At 53.9% G+C, this 14923-nt stretch overlaps 1 protein-coding gene across 1 annotated transcript in view; it reads right to left on the bottom strand.

Moving 5' to 3' along the window:
- Positions 1 to 14923, bottom strand: part of adamts17 (ADAM metallopeptidase with thrombospondin type 1 motif, 17) — a gene marked incomplete at both ends in the record, with an annotated part of 83424 nt that overhangs the window by 4491 nt on the left and 64010 nt on the right. Inside the window, 3 exons of the mRNA XM_084437450.1 lie at positions 5230 to 5386; positions 10258 to 10415; positions 12944 to 13024. Coding sequence (XP_084293576.1) covers positions 5230 to 5386; positions 10258 to 10415; positions 12944 to 13024 — 396 coding nt within the window. The remainder of the gene's footprint in view (positions 1 to 5229; positions 5387 to 10257; positions 10416 to 12943; positions 13025 to 14923) is intronic.

Raw genomic sequence — 14923 nt, 5'->3', positions numbered from 1 at the left:
GAGAGAGAATAATCATTTAGCAAATTACAAAGACATTAAACGTGTTAATGTTTAACACAAAGTAACATGTCTGCTAAAATCCTCCGGCCTCCTCCCCCCTCCCCCCCCCCCTCTCTCCCGAGTGCCCCAGTCACCTCTCTTCCCCGTCATAAACCCCGCCTCCCTCACCTGGAACAACCCTCCAGTCAACACGTTAGGGCCTCTGTGTATTTTGGAGGCAGCTACATGATAAAACCCAGTTAATTAGCGGCAGCGCCCGCGCAGGCTGAAGGCCCAGGGAGAGGAGGGGAGGAGAGAGGAGGAGAGGAGAGGGGAGGAGAGGAGGGGAGGGGAGAGAGAGGAGAGGAGGGGGGAGGAGAGGACGGGAGAGGAGAGGAGAGGAGAGGAGAGTGAGAGGAGGAGAGGAGAGGAGAGGAGAGGAGAGGAGAGGAGAGGAGAGGAGAGGAGGAGAGGAGAGGAGAGGAGAGGAGGGGGACGGGAGGAGAGAGGAGGAGAGGAGGGGAGAGGAGGGGAGGGGAGGAGGAGGAGAGGAGAGGAGAGGAGAGGAGAGGAGAGGAGAGGAGAGGAGGAGATGAGGGGAGGATGAGAGGGGATGAGAGGAGGGGAGGGAGAGAGGAGTAGAGGGGAGAGAGAGGAGAGGGGAGGAGAGGAGGAGAGGAGAGGAGAGGAGGGGAGGAGAGAGGAGGAGAGGAGGGGATGGGAGGAGAGAGGAGGAGAGGAGAGGAGAGGAGAGGAGAGGAGAGGAGAGGAGAGGAGAGGAGAGGGGAGGAGGGGAGAGGAGGGGAGGAAGAGAGGAGGGGAGGGGAGAGAGAGAGAGAGGAGAGGAGGGGAGAGGAGGAGAGGAGAGGGGGAGTGGAGGAGGAGGGGAGGGGAGGAGAGGAGGGAGGGAGGAGAGGAGAGGAGGGGAGGAGAGGAGGGAGAGGAGAGAGGGGAGGAGAGGAGGAGGAGGAGAGGGAGAGAGGAGGGGAGAGGAGGGAGAGGATGGAGGAGGAGGAGGGGAGGAGAGGAGGGAGGTGAGGAGAGGAGGGGGAGGAGAGGAGAGGAGAGGAGAGGAGAGGAGAGGAGTGGAGGAGAGGAGAGGAGAGGAGAGGAGAGGAGAGGAGAGGAGAGGAGGAGAGGGGAGAGGAGGGGAGGAGAGAGGAGGAGAGGAGGGGGGAGGAGAGGAGGAGAGGAGAGGAGAGGAGGAGAGGGGAGGAGGGGAGGAGACTGTGGAATTGAGGAGCAGCGGAAGGGGAGAGGACTAGGAGAGGAAATCCATTTTGAGGCCGGGGAGGCGGGTCGTAGCCCTCTCACGGCTATAAGACTCCTCTAAGCCTCAAACTCCTCACACCGCTCTCTCTACAATAACTGTAAAACGCTGTTACCAAGGAAACGGACATTCCGGCACCTTGTCTGAGGACACTCTTCCACAGAAATACTCTAAGAAGTGGGTCACGAGATGAACTACTGACCTCTCTAAAAGACTCATCAAGATGGTGCTCCTGCTTTTATTAGGCCCTCACAGGTCACAGGTTAAAATCTAGCCACACACTCTTGGCGTTAGCAACTGTAACAAAACTGTTGTATTTACATTGTGAAACTCGTTAAGAACACACAGAGCCAGTGTTTAAAAGTCAGTGTCGCGCTACAGACTCAGCTGGACATGAAAGAAATCCCTTTAAACCAATCAGACGAACCACCGCAGCTGGCTAGCACTGGGATGCTAACCGCTGCTACAAACGACTTGCCAAGAATCCCTTTCGTCTCCTCCGCCTCAAATATGATTAGCCACTCCAAACAAACCAGGAAGCCAGTGCACAACCCCCCACCCCCCTCCCCCTCTCCCCCTGGACAGCGCAGGTTGGGACCCCCGTCAGACGGAGGGATGGAGGTCGGCAGGGGTACTCACACTGACCACACGCCCCTGATCATCACCAGACTGGACAGTGATGAAGCTGCTCTGCTGAGTTGGTGATTATGGAGAGTGTTCGTTCAAACGGGAGAGGAGGAGAGGAGGAGGGGAGGAGGGGAGGAGGGGAGGAGGGGAGGAGAGGAGGAGGGGAGGAGGCCCTCGAGTGGGGAGGAGGGGAGGGGAGGAGAGGAGGAGGGGAGGAGGGGAGGAGAGGAGGCCCTCGAGAGGGGAGGAGGGGAGGAGGGAGGATGGGAGGCCCTCGAGAGGGGAGGAGGGGAGGAGAGGAGGAGGGGAGGAGAGGAGGGAGGATGGGAGGAGGGGAGGAGAGGAGAGCAGGCCCTCGAGAGGGGAGGAGGGGAGGAGAGGAGGAGGGGAGGAGAGGAGAGCAGGCCCTCGAGAGGGGAGGAGGGGAGGAGGGGAGGAGAGGAGAGGAGGAGAGCAGGCCCTCGAGAGGGGAGGAGGGGAGGAGGGGAGGCCCTCGAGAGGGGAGGAGAGCCCCCTCTCAGCAATAAAACAGCTGACGGTTGTGTGCTACACACCATACAGGTATAAGATAATTGTGTGTGTGTGTGTGTGTGTGTGTGTGTGTGTGTGTGTGTGTGTGTGTGTGTGTGTGTGTTCTGCCCGATATGTGGTGGATGAGAGGGAGCTACTGTATTGTAATGAAGTGGAGTCAGGTAGACCGCTGAGGAGAGGAGGGGTCAGGAGAGGAGGGGAGGGGTCAGGAGAGGAGGGGTCAGGAGAGGAGGGTTCAGGAGAGGAGGGGGGGTCAGGAGAGGAGGGGGGGGGTCAGGAGAGGAGGGGTCAGGAGAGGAGGGGGGGGTCAGGAGAGGAGGGGTCAGAAGAGGAGGGGGGGTCAGGAGAGGAGGGGGGGTCAGGAGAGGAGGGGGGGTCAGGAGAGGAGGGGTCAGGAGAGGAGGGGGGGTCAGGAGAGGAGGGGTCAGGAGAGGAGGGGGGGCCGTCTGGAGAGGAGGGGGGGTCAGGAGAGGAGGGGGGTCAGGAGAGGAGGGGGGGTCAGGAGAGGAGGGGGGTCAGGAGAGGAGGGGGGGTCGTCTGGAGAGGAGGGGGGGGTCAGGAGAGGAGGGGGGGGTCAGTAGAGGAGGGGGGTCGTCTGGAGAGGAGGGGGGGTCAGGAGAGGAGGGGGGGTCGTCTGGAGAGGAGGGGGGTCAGGAGAGGAGGGGGGTCAGTAGAGGAGGGGGGGGGTCAGGAGAGGAGGGGGGGTCGTCTGGAGAGGAGGGGAGGTCGTCTGCTGGTCTGTCTCCCCTCGTCCACTTCACACACGCTCTCCTCTCCTCCCCTATCCCGTCCTCTCAGCCTCCTCCTCCAGGCTGTGTGTCCCCGGCCCTACGCCAAGCCCCCCCCCACCCCCCGCCAGTGTCACGAGTCCAGCCCCCACTGCCCCCGGCCCCCTCCCCAGCGTGCCAGCCCCCCCCTCCCACAGCTCTGTTTGAAGCGGTGTCCGGGCCCGGCGGGGGGGGGGGGGTGTGCTGGGCAGCCAGCCCCAGATTAGAGCAGCAGCATGGGGCCCAGATGTGAAGCGGACCGGTCAAGATTAACGCTCAGGGGACAGCAGGGGGAGGGGAGGGGGGGGGGGGGGGGGGGGAGAGGGGAAAGGAGGGGAGGGAAGAGGAGAGGAGAGGAGAGGGGAGAAGAGGAGGGGAGGGGAGAGGAGAGGAGAGGAGGGGAGAGGAGGAGAGAGGAGAGGGGAGAGGAGAGGGGAGGAGGAGAGGGGAAAGGAGGGGAGAGGGGAGGGGAGGGGAGCAGCAGGAGCAGGAGCAGGCCTGTAACCGGATCAGTGCCAGCTCGCATCGGGGACTTGGGTCAGCTGATGGAGCTAATGCCTCAGAAACACTCACGCCAGAGAGAGTAGATATGACCACCTACAGTAAATTATGTGCACGTGCGTGTGTGTGCGTGTGTGTGTGCGTGTGTGTGTGTGTGTGTGTGTGTGCATGTGTGTGTAACACTTCAACACTTTGCCAACTTGACCTTTTTCGCGACAAAAATATCAGCATTGATGACTCAGCGCGAGTGAAATTTGTAACAAAACCTCATCCTTGGTGGCTCACACATGAACGCCTGAGAAGACGGGCTTGAATGGACGAGTTTCAGGTTAAATGAAAACGTTATTGTTTTGTTGCACTTAGTTGCACGTTACTTTGTTGTGCTGTTCTACACTTTTGATTATCAATACATAATACTTCATGATCAATACATAATACTTCATGATCAATACATAATACTCCATGATCAATACATAATACTTCATGATCAATACATAATACTTCATGATCAATACATAATACTCCATGATCAATACATAATACTTCATGATCAATACAAAATACTAATCTTTCTCGCTTACGATCTATCTGCTCTGACCACTGTTTTCATTAGTAAGTAAGTAAGTAAGTAAGTCAATTTTATTTATATAGAGCCTTTCACAGCACAAATGCACAAAGCGCTTCACAATACAAATAACACATAAAAAGGAAGAAAAAGCAACATTCAAAATGCAATACAACATACAAAATACAGGCAATTATGACAAAATACAATACCAGGAGAGGGGAGGGGGGAGGGAATTACCATACAGGCAGCCAGCCTCGACAAGCAGCCGTACAAACACTGTTTTTATTCACTACTACATGTTATTATGATCTATCTGCTCTGACCACTGTTTCTATTCACTACTACATGTTATTATGATCTATCTGCTCTGTAAGGCTGGGAATCGAGTCAAATTTCAAGAATCGATTCGATTCCGATTCACAAGGTTCGGAATCGATTATCACGATTCAATTCGATTCGATTCAATATCGATTCGGTTAGTGTTACTAAAACCTGTTTTTTTTTTAGCTGTGACCTTAATTACATGACTGCCAAGTTATGCAACACATCAATACTAGGGCTGGGTATCGATACTGATTTCCAAAAATGAATGAATGAATCATTGAATGAATTAATGAACTATTCATTCCTTCATTTATTCAATAAATAAAAAATCGATTTTGGGATTCATGAATCGATTCTGAATCATTTGATTCAGAATCGATTCAGAATCGATTAATCGCTTTTTTAAACCCAGCCCTACTGCTCTGACCGGTGTTTTTATTCACTACTACATGTTATTACGCAGATTAAATGTACACTATGTGTGACACACGCGACACATTAAGGCTGTGTTCATTTTTTTTGGGGGGGAGGCAGAATGTTTAATCTACCAGACGGCTAAAACGTTCCCCTGGGACCCGGCGTGGGTACGAGAGGGGTGTGTCTCACCTCCTCCTCCTCTCCCTGGGAGAGGCATGGGTACGAGGGGGGGGGGGGGGTCTCACCTCCTCCACACTGGACGCTGCAGTCCTGCCAGCTGCTGTGTGTCCAGATGTAAATGTGCTCCGGCTCCCTCTGCTCAGCGCCGTCCTCCTGGGTCACGTTCAGAGACACCGTGTACTCATAGTGGATCCCATACGTCTGGTCATGGAAGAGAAGAACCTGGGAGGAGAGAGAGGAAGGAGGGAGGGAGGGAGGGAGGGAGGGAGAGAGGGGGAGAGGGAGGGAGGGAGGGGGAGGGAGGGAGAGAGAGAGAGGGAGGGAGGGGGAGAGAGGGAGGGGGGAGGGAGGAAGAGAGAGGGAGGGAGGGGGAGAGAGGGAGAGAGAGGGAGGGAGGGAGGGAGGGGGAGAGTGAGAGAGGGAGGGAGAGGAAGAGGGGGGAGAGGAGTGGGGGAGAGGGAGAGAGAGGAGGGAGAGGAAGAGAGGGACAGTGAGGGAGGGGGAGAGGGGGGACATGGAGGGAGGGAGGGGGAGAGAGGCAGGGAAGAGGGCCATTGATGCAGTGAGGGAGGGAGAGGGGGAGAGAGAGACAGTGAGGGAGAGAGAGGTAGGCAGGGAGAGAGAGAGAGAGGGAGAGAGGGAGAGAGAGAGAGGGCGAGAGGGAGAGAGAGAGGGAGAGAGGGAGAGGGAGAGGGAGAGGGAGAGAGGGAGAGGGGGAGAGGGAGAGGGAGAGAGAGAGAGAGAGAGAGGGAGAGAGGGAGAGAGAGAGGAGAGGGAGAGAGAGGGAGAAGGAGGAGAGAGAGAGAGGGAGAGGGAGAGAGAGAGAGGGAGAGAGAGACAGAGAGAGGGAGAGGGAGAGGGAGAGTACATTAAACCGTGGATCAATGACAATGGAGACTATTGACTAAAAAGACTCCGCTGTTAATGTCAGAGAGGATGGAGAGAGAGGCGGCTCCATTTTAATGATTATTCACTCATTCTTCTGGCTCAGCACAAACTGGAACAGCGCTTCTCAAAACCCTACTATACTCTACGCTTATGACAAACAGAACACATCGCCAATGGCTCTTTCACAGAACAACTAAAAAGAAGAGAGACCCGGCCCGGAGGAAGCCCGGGGCCCTCGTCTGGAGCCAGGCCCAGATGGAGGGCCCGCATGCGAGCGCCTGGTGGCCGGGCTTACCACGGAGCTCGGCCGGGCCCAGCCCGAACAAACAACGTGGCAACACCATCTCATCCTCCATCGTCCCGTGGACCCACCACCCACGGGAGGAATTGTTGGGGTCGGGTGCGCTGCCAACTAGGTGGCAGTGAAAGCAGTGGGCACCGACGGACCGGACCCGGGAAGCAATGGCTGGCTCTGGGGACATGGAATGTGACCTCGCTGGAGGGGAAGGAGCCGGAGCTTGTGAGGGAGGTGGAGCGATACCAATTACACCTGGTGGGGCTAACCTCCACGCACAGCACCGGCGCCGGAACCAAACTCCTGGATAGGGGTTGGACCCTGTTCTTCTCCGGAGTTGCTCACGTTATGAGGCGTAAGGCAGGTGTGGCTATACTAGCTAGCCCCCAGCTGAGCGCCTCTGTGCTGGAGTTCACCCCAGTGGACGAGAGGATCGCCTCCCTGCGCCTTAGGACTGTGGGGGGGGGGGGGACTCTGACTGTGGTTTGTGCTTATGCACTGAACAGCAGTTCAGAGTACTCGGCCTTCCTGCAGACCCAAAGTGGAGTCCTATTTGGGGCTCCTGCAGGGGACTCCACTGTCCTACTAGGAGACTTCAATGCACACGTAGGCAATGATGGAGAAACTTGGAGGGGCGTGATTGGGAGGCATGGCCACCACGATCTGAACCCGAGTGGTGTTTTGTTGTTGGACTTCTGTGCTAGTCACGGTTTGTCCATAACAAACACCATGTTCGAACACAAGGATGCCCACAAGTAGACCTGGCATCAGAACACCTTAGGCCGAAGGTCGATGATCGATTTCGTTATCGTATCATCTGATCTGAGGCCATGTGTTTTGGACACTCGGGTAAAGAGAGGTGCAGAGCTGTCCACTGATCACCATCTGGTGGTGAGCTGGTTTCGATGGCGGGGGAAGCTTCTGGACAGACCTGGAAAACCCAAGCGTGTAGTGAGGGTGAACTGGGAACGTCTGGAGGAACAGCCTGTCCGGAGAGATTTCAATTGCCACTTCCGGCGGAGCATCTCAGGCATCCCTGTGGAGGTTGGGGACATCGAGCATGAGTGGTCGGTGTTCAAAGCCTCCATTGCTGAAGCTGCGGCTGGGAGCTGTGGCCTGAGGGCCATAGGTACCTCAAGGGGCGGTAACCCTCGGACACCGTGGTGGACAGTGGTGGTCAGGGAAGCCGTCCGACTGAAGAAGGAGGCCTTCCGGGATATGTTAGCCTGGGAGACCCCAGAAGCAGTTACAGGCTATCGACTGGCCCGGAGGGCTGCGGCTTCGGCCGTGACCAAGGCAAAGCAGCGGTGTGGGAGGAGTTCGGAGAAACCATGGAGAAGGACTTTCGGTCGGCACCAAAGTGTTTCTGGAAGACCATCAGACACCTCAGGAAGGGAAAGCGGGGGACCATCCAAGCTGTATACAGCAAGGAGGGGACCCTGCTGACCTCAACTGAGGAGGTTGTTGAGCGTTGGAAGGAGAACTTTGAGGAACTCCTGAACCCGACTAATCCACCCTCTACGATCGAGGCAGAGCCGGAAGATGATGGGGGGTCGTCAATTTCCTGGGAGGAGGTCACTGAGGTAGTCAAACAACTCCACAGTGGCAGAGCCCCAGGGACTGATGAGATCCGTCCAGAAATGCTGAAGGCGCTGGGTGTTGAGGGGCTGTCTTGGTTGACACACCTCTTTAACATTGCGTGGAAGTCTGGGTCAGTGCCAAAGGAGTGGCAGACTGGGGTGGTGGTCCCAATATTCAAAAAAGGGGACCAGAGGGTGTGTGCCAATTATAAAGGCATCATATTACTCAGCCTCCCAGGGAAAGTTTACTCCAAGGTGATGGAAAGGAGGGTCCGGCCGATAGTCGAACCTCAGATCGAAGAGGAACAATGCGGATTTCGTCCTGGTCGTGGAACCACCGACCAGCTCTTCACTCTCGCGAGGATCTTGGAGGGGGCTTGGGAGTTTGCCCAACCTGTCTACATGTGTTTTGTGGACTTGGAGAAGGCTTACGACCGGGTCCCTCGAGAGGTCTTGTGGAGGGTTATGCGGGAGTATGGGGTGAGGAGGTCCCTACTTAGGGCCATCCAATCCCTGTACACCCAGAGCGAGAGCTGTGTCCGGGTCCTCGGCAGTAAGTCGTCTTCCTTTCCGGTGGGGGTTGGCCTCCGCCAGGGCTGTGCTTTATCACCAATCCTGTTTGTGATTTTCATGGACAGGATATCGAGGCGTAGCCGCACGGAGGTGTGGTTGCAGTTCGGTGAGCTGGGGATCACGTCGCTGCTATTTGCAGATGATGTGGCCCTGATGGCATCATCTGCCTGCGACCTCCAGCACTCTCTGGATAGGTTTGCAACTGAGTGTGAAGCGGCTGGGATGAGAGTCAGCACTTCTTAATCTGAGGCCATGGTTCTAAGCAGGAAACCGGTGGCCTGTCCGCTCCGAGTAGGAAATTAGTCCTTACCCCAAGTGAAGGTTCCCTTCATACATACATATTCCCTCTGGAATATGTAGAGAGTGGGTCGTATGCCCACCTCCCTTGTTCTCTGTAAAGCGCATTGTGTTGCCTCTGGGTATGAAATGCGCTATACAAATAAAGCTTTGATTGATTGATTGATTGATTGAAGGAGTTCAAGTATCTGGGGGCCTTGTTCACGAGTGAGGGAACCATGGAGAGGGAGTTAGGCCGGAGAATCGGAGCAGCTGGTGCGGTTCTGCAGTCGCTTTACCGCACTGTTGTGACGAAAAGAGAGCTGAGCCAAAAGGCAAAGCTCTCGATCTACCGGTCTATCTTCGTCCCCACCCTCACCTATGGTCATGAAGGATGGGTCATGACCGAAAGAACGAGGGTGGCTGGGGTCTCCCTGAGAGATCGGGTGAGAAGTTCAGTCATCCGGGAGAGACTCGGAGTAGAGCCGCTGCTCCTTTGTGTCGAAAGGAGCCAGTTGAGGTGGTTCAGGCATCTAGTGAGGATGCCTCCTGGGCGCCTCCCTAGGGAGGTGTTCCAGGCGTGTCCGGCTGGGAGGAGGCCGCGGGGTAGACCCAGGACTAGGTGGCAGGACTACATCTCCCACTGGCGTGTGGGCGGCTAAAGATTCCCCAGGCAGAGCTGGTTGATGCTCCTATGGAAAGGGATGTCTGGGGCCCCCTGCTGGAGCTGCCGCCTCCGCGACCCGACCCCGGATAAGCGGATGAAGATGGATGGATGGATGGAAAACTGTGTTTAATACGGTGATATACCGTACCGTGGACCTTGATACCGTGATATTACTGTGAGTTTTTGATACCGTTACATGCTTAAAAACCCCAAAAAAACTACAACACCCTGTCACATAAGTTTTACCCCTGTGATAAGGTTTAACCTTCCACATAGAAACTACAGTAGGTCAACCCTTAGACGGATTATGTAACGATGGGCCCCCGGGCACAGACACGTAAAGGGCCCTCCCAGCCATTTCATTTATCGAAATTTTGAATTTGCCCAATGAGACGGCATCCAATTTGCAGATGATTTGAGAAAACTCACAATAAAAGCAGCTTTATTCAGCTCAGTTTTGACTCGAGGGACCTCACCTCTGTGGGGAGGACTTGCTTTTTGGATTTCTCCCCAAAAGAGTTGAAGGGCCCATATTGCATGGAGTACTCAGCCACTCTAAAGTACTATAAACACTCACTTAAAAACTACAGGTATCATGATGGTTTCTTTCTTGTGACGTCTTCAAAGTGAATGTTTAGGCTATTGCTTCAGTTTTTCAGCAGAATGTTTGAGGCTCTGTTATTGAATGAATGACTAAGCTTTTTTACTATGCAACAAGAAATGCAAAGGGCCCCCTGAGCTCTTGGGCCTGGGCCCATTCAGTAATATGTTTTTGTATCAGCCTGTGACATAACTCCAACGCTAATGGCGTTACCATGAGGTGCAGGGGGGTGTTGGTGGGTCCCTTGGCGGACATCTTTTCCCAGAGTCCCCGGCGGACGTAGCGCACCGTGGTCCCCGCCAGCTGGAACTCCCCCGGGAGCTCGATCTTCCAGTCGCTGTTGATGGACCTCTTGGTGGAGTCCTTCAGCGCTGGAACGGAGGGGTCAGAGGGGAGGGTTAGTGCAGATGGTTTCGGGGGTGTGCTGGTGGGGGGGGTCGCTACGGCCCCCCCTGGGGAGGAAGTGTGCTTCCCTCATAACACACTTCCCTCATAACACGCAGGGTCACGGGTTCAAGTCCCACTGCTGCCGTTCCTGCGCTGTTACGTGAATGAGGACAGCGCAACGGAGCCTATTCAAGAGACGGGAGACGCACAGCGACGGGTCGTCCTCAAACAGAGCGACCCTGAGAAGACCGATGGGCCAGAAATGGACGGCTCCGTAGGGTCAGAGGTCACTGTGTCTTCTGCCTCTCAGACACACAAACGCAGCACAGCCTCGTCTGTAAACACAGCCCTGGAAGTGGACTGTGGTCAGTCTGGCTGAGGGCTGGTCAGCAGACTAGCGCTCCACATGTCCAGAGCCAGTCTGCCCTCCTCTCTCTGAGGGCCGGTCAGCAGACTAGCGCTCCACATGTCCAGAGCCAGTCTGCCCTCCTCTCTCTGAGGGCCGGTCAGCAGACTAGCGCTCCACATGTCCAGAGCCAGTCTGCCCTCCTCTCTCTGAGGGCCGGTCAGCAGACTAGCGCTCCACATGTCCAGAGCCAGTCTGCCCTCCTCTCTCTGAGGGCCGGTCAGCAGACTAGCGCTCCACATGTCCAGAGCCAGTCTGCCCTCCTCTCTCTGAGGGCCGGTCAGCAGACTAGCGCTCCACATGTCCAGAGCCAGTCTGCCCTCCTCTCTCTGAGGGCCGGTCAGCAGACTAGCGCTCCACATGTCCAGAGCCAGTCTGCCCTCCTCTCTCTGAGGGCCGGTCAGCAGACTAGCGCTCCACATGTCCAGAGACAGTCTGCCCTCCTCTCTCTGAGGGTGTGAGGACCGGGCCTGCTGCCACACAGGAAACAGACCTGCTGGTGTTGGGTAATGAACTGGTGTCTCTCTCTCTCTGTCTCTCCCTCTCTGTCTCTCTCTCCCTCTCTCTCTCTCTCTCTCTCCCTCTCTGTCTCTCTATCTCTCTCTCTCCCTCTCTCTCTCTCTCTCTCTCACACAGGAAACAGACCTGCTGGTGTTGGGTAATGAACTGGAGTCTCTCTCTCTCTGTCTCTCTCTCCCTCTCTCTCTGTCTCTCTCTCTCTCTTTCTCTCTCTCTGTCTCCCTCTCTCTCTCTCTCTCTCTCTCTCACACAGGAAACAGACCTGCTGGTGTTGGGTAATTAACTGGAGTCTCTCTCTCTTTGTCTCTCTCTCCCTCTCTCTCTGTCTCTCTCTCTCTCTCTTTCTCTCTCTCTGTCTCCCTCTCTCTCTCTCTCTCTCTCTCTCTCTCTCACAGGAAGAAGACCTGCTGGTGTTAGGTAATGCACTGAAGTCTCTCTCTCTCTCTCCCTCTCTCTCTCTGTTAGCTAGGGAACACCAGGGATGGGAGAAAAAAAACAAACATCTATGACTCTCTAAGAAGTGCTGAGATGTGTAAACATTGAATGTCACACAAACTCTCCCTAAACAAGTTTGTTTTATGCTTAGCCAGCTAATAAACACAAGTTAAAGCCTAATACATTGGAAGACAATGATTCCATCATTGCACATAATCATTACACATAATCATCTACTCATTCCCAGGTGTTCTTTGATTATTGTGTTATTTTGGAGCTGCGCAATCACACACTCTCCATGTTGTTCTCCACACAGAGTGTTCCTGTTCCACGCCCCGGTTCCACTCCGTTCCCAAAGCCATATTGTTCTACGGGGTTAGGGTTCGTAGGGCCCTGTGTACGTAGGAACATGATTTGGATGTTTTCTGTTCGGAAGGAAGGTGGGAGGAAATACACAAGGCCTCTCGCTGTAAGAAAGGAGGTTGTGTTTGAGAGCTTCCTTGACCAGATGTCCCTCTCTCTCTCTCTCTCTCTCTCTCCCTCTCTCTCTCTCACTCTCTCTCCCTCTCTCTCTCTCCCTCTCTATCTCCCTCTCACTCTTTCTCTCTCTCTCTCTCTCCCTCTCTCTCCCTCTCTATCTCCCTCTCTCTCACTCTCCCTCTCCCTCTCTCTCTCTCCCTCTCTCTCTCTTCCCCCCTCTCTCTCTCTCTCTCTCTCTCTGAGGGAGAGTTTGGTCTTCAGGCTCTCCTCTCCTCCTCTCCTCCATCCCCCCGACCTCTGCAGAAGAGCCCAGCCTCCTTTCACCCTGAGACAGACCTGGAGCAGCTCTGGTCCTGGGATCCATGTTTACACATCAGTGCCTGAGTCCCTCAGGGCACTTTGTCTTTTCACCACCCTTGTCATTCTAAGAACTGTTGTTAGAACTTAGAACACTGCAACTGTTATTAGAACACTACAACTGTTGTTAGAACACTACAACTGTTATTAGAACACTACAACTGTTGTTAGAACACTCTATAACACGCTATAACAGCACTGAGGTGGTCTAGCAGGGAATTGTTTACACACCGTGTGTGTGTGTGTGTGTGTGTGTGTGTGTGTGTGTGTGTGTGTGTGTGTGTGTGTGTTGGTAATGTGAGGAGTCATTCTTACCCAGGAAGCTATGGGAAGGCTTGTCCTCTACAACTTTAATTCTCCTCGCGCCCACCGGGATAATAGCCGCCTCGATGTAACCTAGGCAACGGAGGAGACAGTGAGATGGGCAGAGTAGCACAGCCAAGGCCACACAGGGTGTGTGTGTGTGGGCCAGGTCAGTGTGGACAGGTCAGAATCAGAGATGGTCGTCTCCTCCCTCGTTCTCTCTCTCTCTCACTAGGAGATCCACGCTCCATTTTTGGTGCTATGAATCTTATTCCTCATGTCTCACGTTAAGACAAGAAACCTGGAATTAGACAATTAGACCACAGAGATTTCTGCTAACAGTAAACAGAAGCAAGTTTCATTTGGTTCCTGGAAGGGGGAAGGGGGGAGGGGGGGGGTCCAAATGAAACTTTGAAAATTTTTGTTTTTTAAGTTTCATTTGGAAACTTGGAGTTAAGATCTAAACTTCTATCCATAGAGATCTAAACTCCATCTTTTATGGTCTCAACAGCAGTTGAGGTTCTACCATTGGATAAGAGCCGCCGCCTGTCAGAGGACATTGGCCAATCAGGAGGACTGCTGCAAGGTGTGGTGACATCACTTCCTGTCTTCCGTTCAGACTGAAGATGAATGGCTGAGAAATGCTTCACTCATCTGAGCCTTGAGCTGAGCAGCACACTGTCACAGCGTGAAAACTACAGCAGTGATGGGAGGATGGAGAAGACCAACTCTGATCGTGATCAGACCACACACACACACACACACACACACACACACACCTCCCCCACCCCTCCAACACTTCTGGCAGAAGCCCATACAAAGCAGCTCGCTGGTTCCATGGAGATTTCCTGGTCCAGAGGAAATGAGTTACGCAGAAAAACAAAGAAAATAGGTTGAGAAAGAGTGACAGAGAAAGAGAGAGAGAACAAGAGAGAGAGAAAGAGAGAACAAGAGAGAGAGAGAGAGAGAGAGAGAGAACAAGAGAGAGAGAGAAAGAGAGAGAGAGAGAACAAGAGAGAGATAGATAGAGAGAGAAAGAGTGAGAGAGAGAAAGAGAGAGAGAGAACGAGAGAGAGATAGATAGAGAGAGAAAGAGTGAGAGAAAGAGAGAGAGAGAGAGAGAGAGAGAACAAGAGAGAGATAGATAGAGAAAGAGTGAGAGAGAGAAAGAGAGAGAGAGAGAAAGAGAGAGAGAGAGAGAGAGAACGAGAGATAGATAAAGAGTGAGAGAGGGAGAGAGAGAGAAGGAGAGAGAGAGAAAGAGAGAGAGAGAAGGAGAGAGAGAAAGAGAGAGAGGGAGAGATAAAGAGAGAGAGAAGGAGAGAGAGAGAAAGAGAGAGAGGGAAAGAGAGAGGGTGGGGTGGAGGAAGGAAGAGAAATGAAAAGGTTTGTCTTCCATTTCACAAATAATTGTGATAGGAAGAGCGGCCACAGAGTAGCCAGTTAGGGGTCATTCCAATCTGACCTCTTGGTTAATAGACTGTTAAGCTCTGTGAAACAAAACATAGATCAGTACCACAATGAACTATCTCTCTAGCTTTTGCCGAAACAGAAAATAAAGAATGTTTCAAAAGACCATTCTCCAGTTCAAGGATGAAAACTTAAAAAAAAATAGTTAAATAGAATTCAGCGAGATGTTTTGTTCCACTTCAGTGCCCCCCCCGCCCCCCGCCCCCCCCCCCCCCACACACACACACCAACGAGACACACTCACAAACCCAGAGTACTGTACTTACCAATTAATTACCCTGGCTGTACTGTAATGCCCACTACCATGCTGTTAAACCCCCTGTCAGAACACTGAGAGGTAGAGTTGCCCTTTGACCCTGATGTGAATTCAGTTCAGGGGTTCTCCCCCCGATGGCTAGGGGCATAATCGGGGGGGAGGTTACCGACTTGTTCCAGATCAGTGTCTGAAAGCAGCGTCTATCCAGAGCTAGAAACACACTGTGTTAAGAGGCCCCCAACCCATCACCAACACCAGTCCCACAT

Source organism: Borostomias antarcticus (assembly GCF_949987555.1).
Source record: "Borostomias antarcticus genome assembly, chromosome: 4".
Lineage (NCBI taxonomy): Eukaryota > Metazoa > Chordata > Actinopteri > Stomiiformes > Stomiidae > Borostomias > Borostomias antarcticus.
Note: the sequence above shows the minus strand (reverse complement) of the source record. Positions and strands in the feature narration are given on the sequence as shown.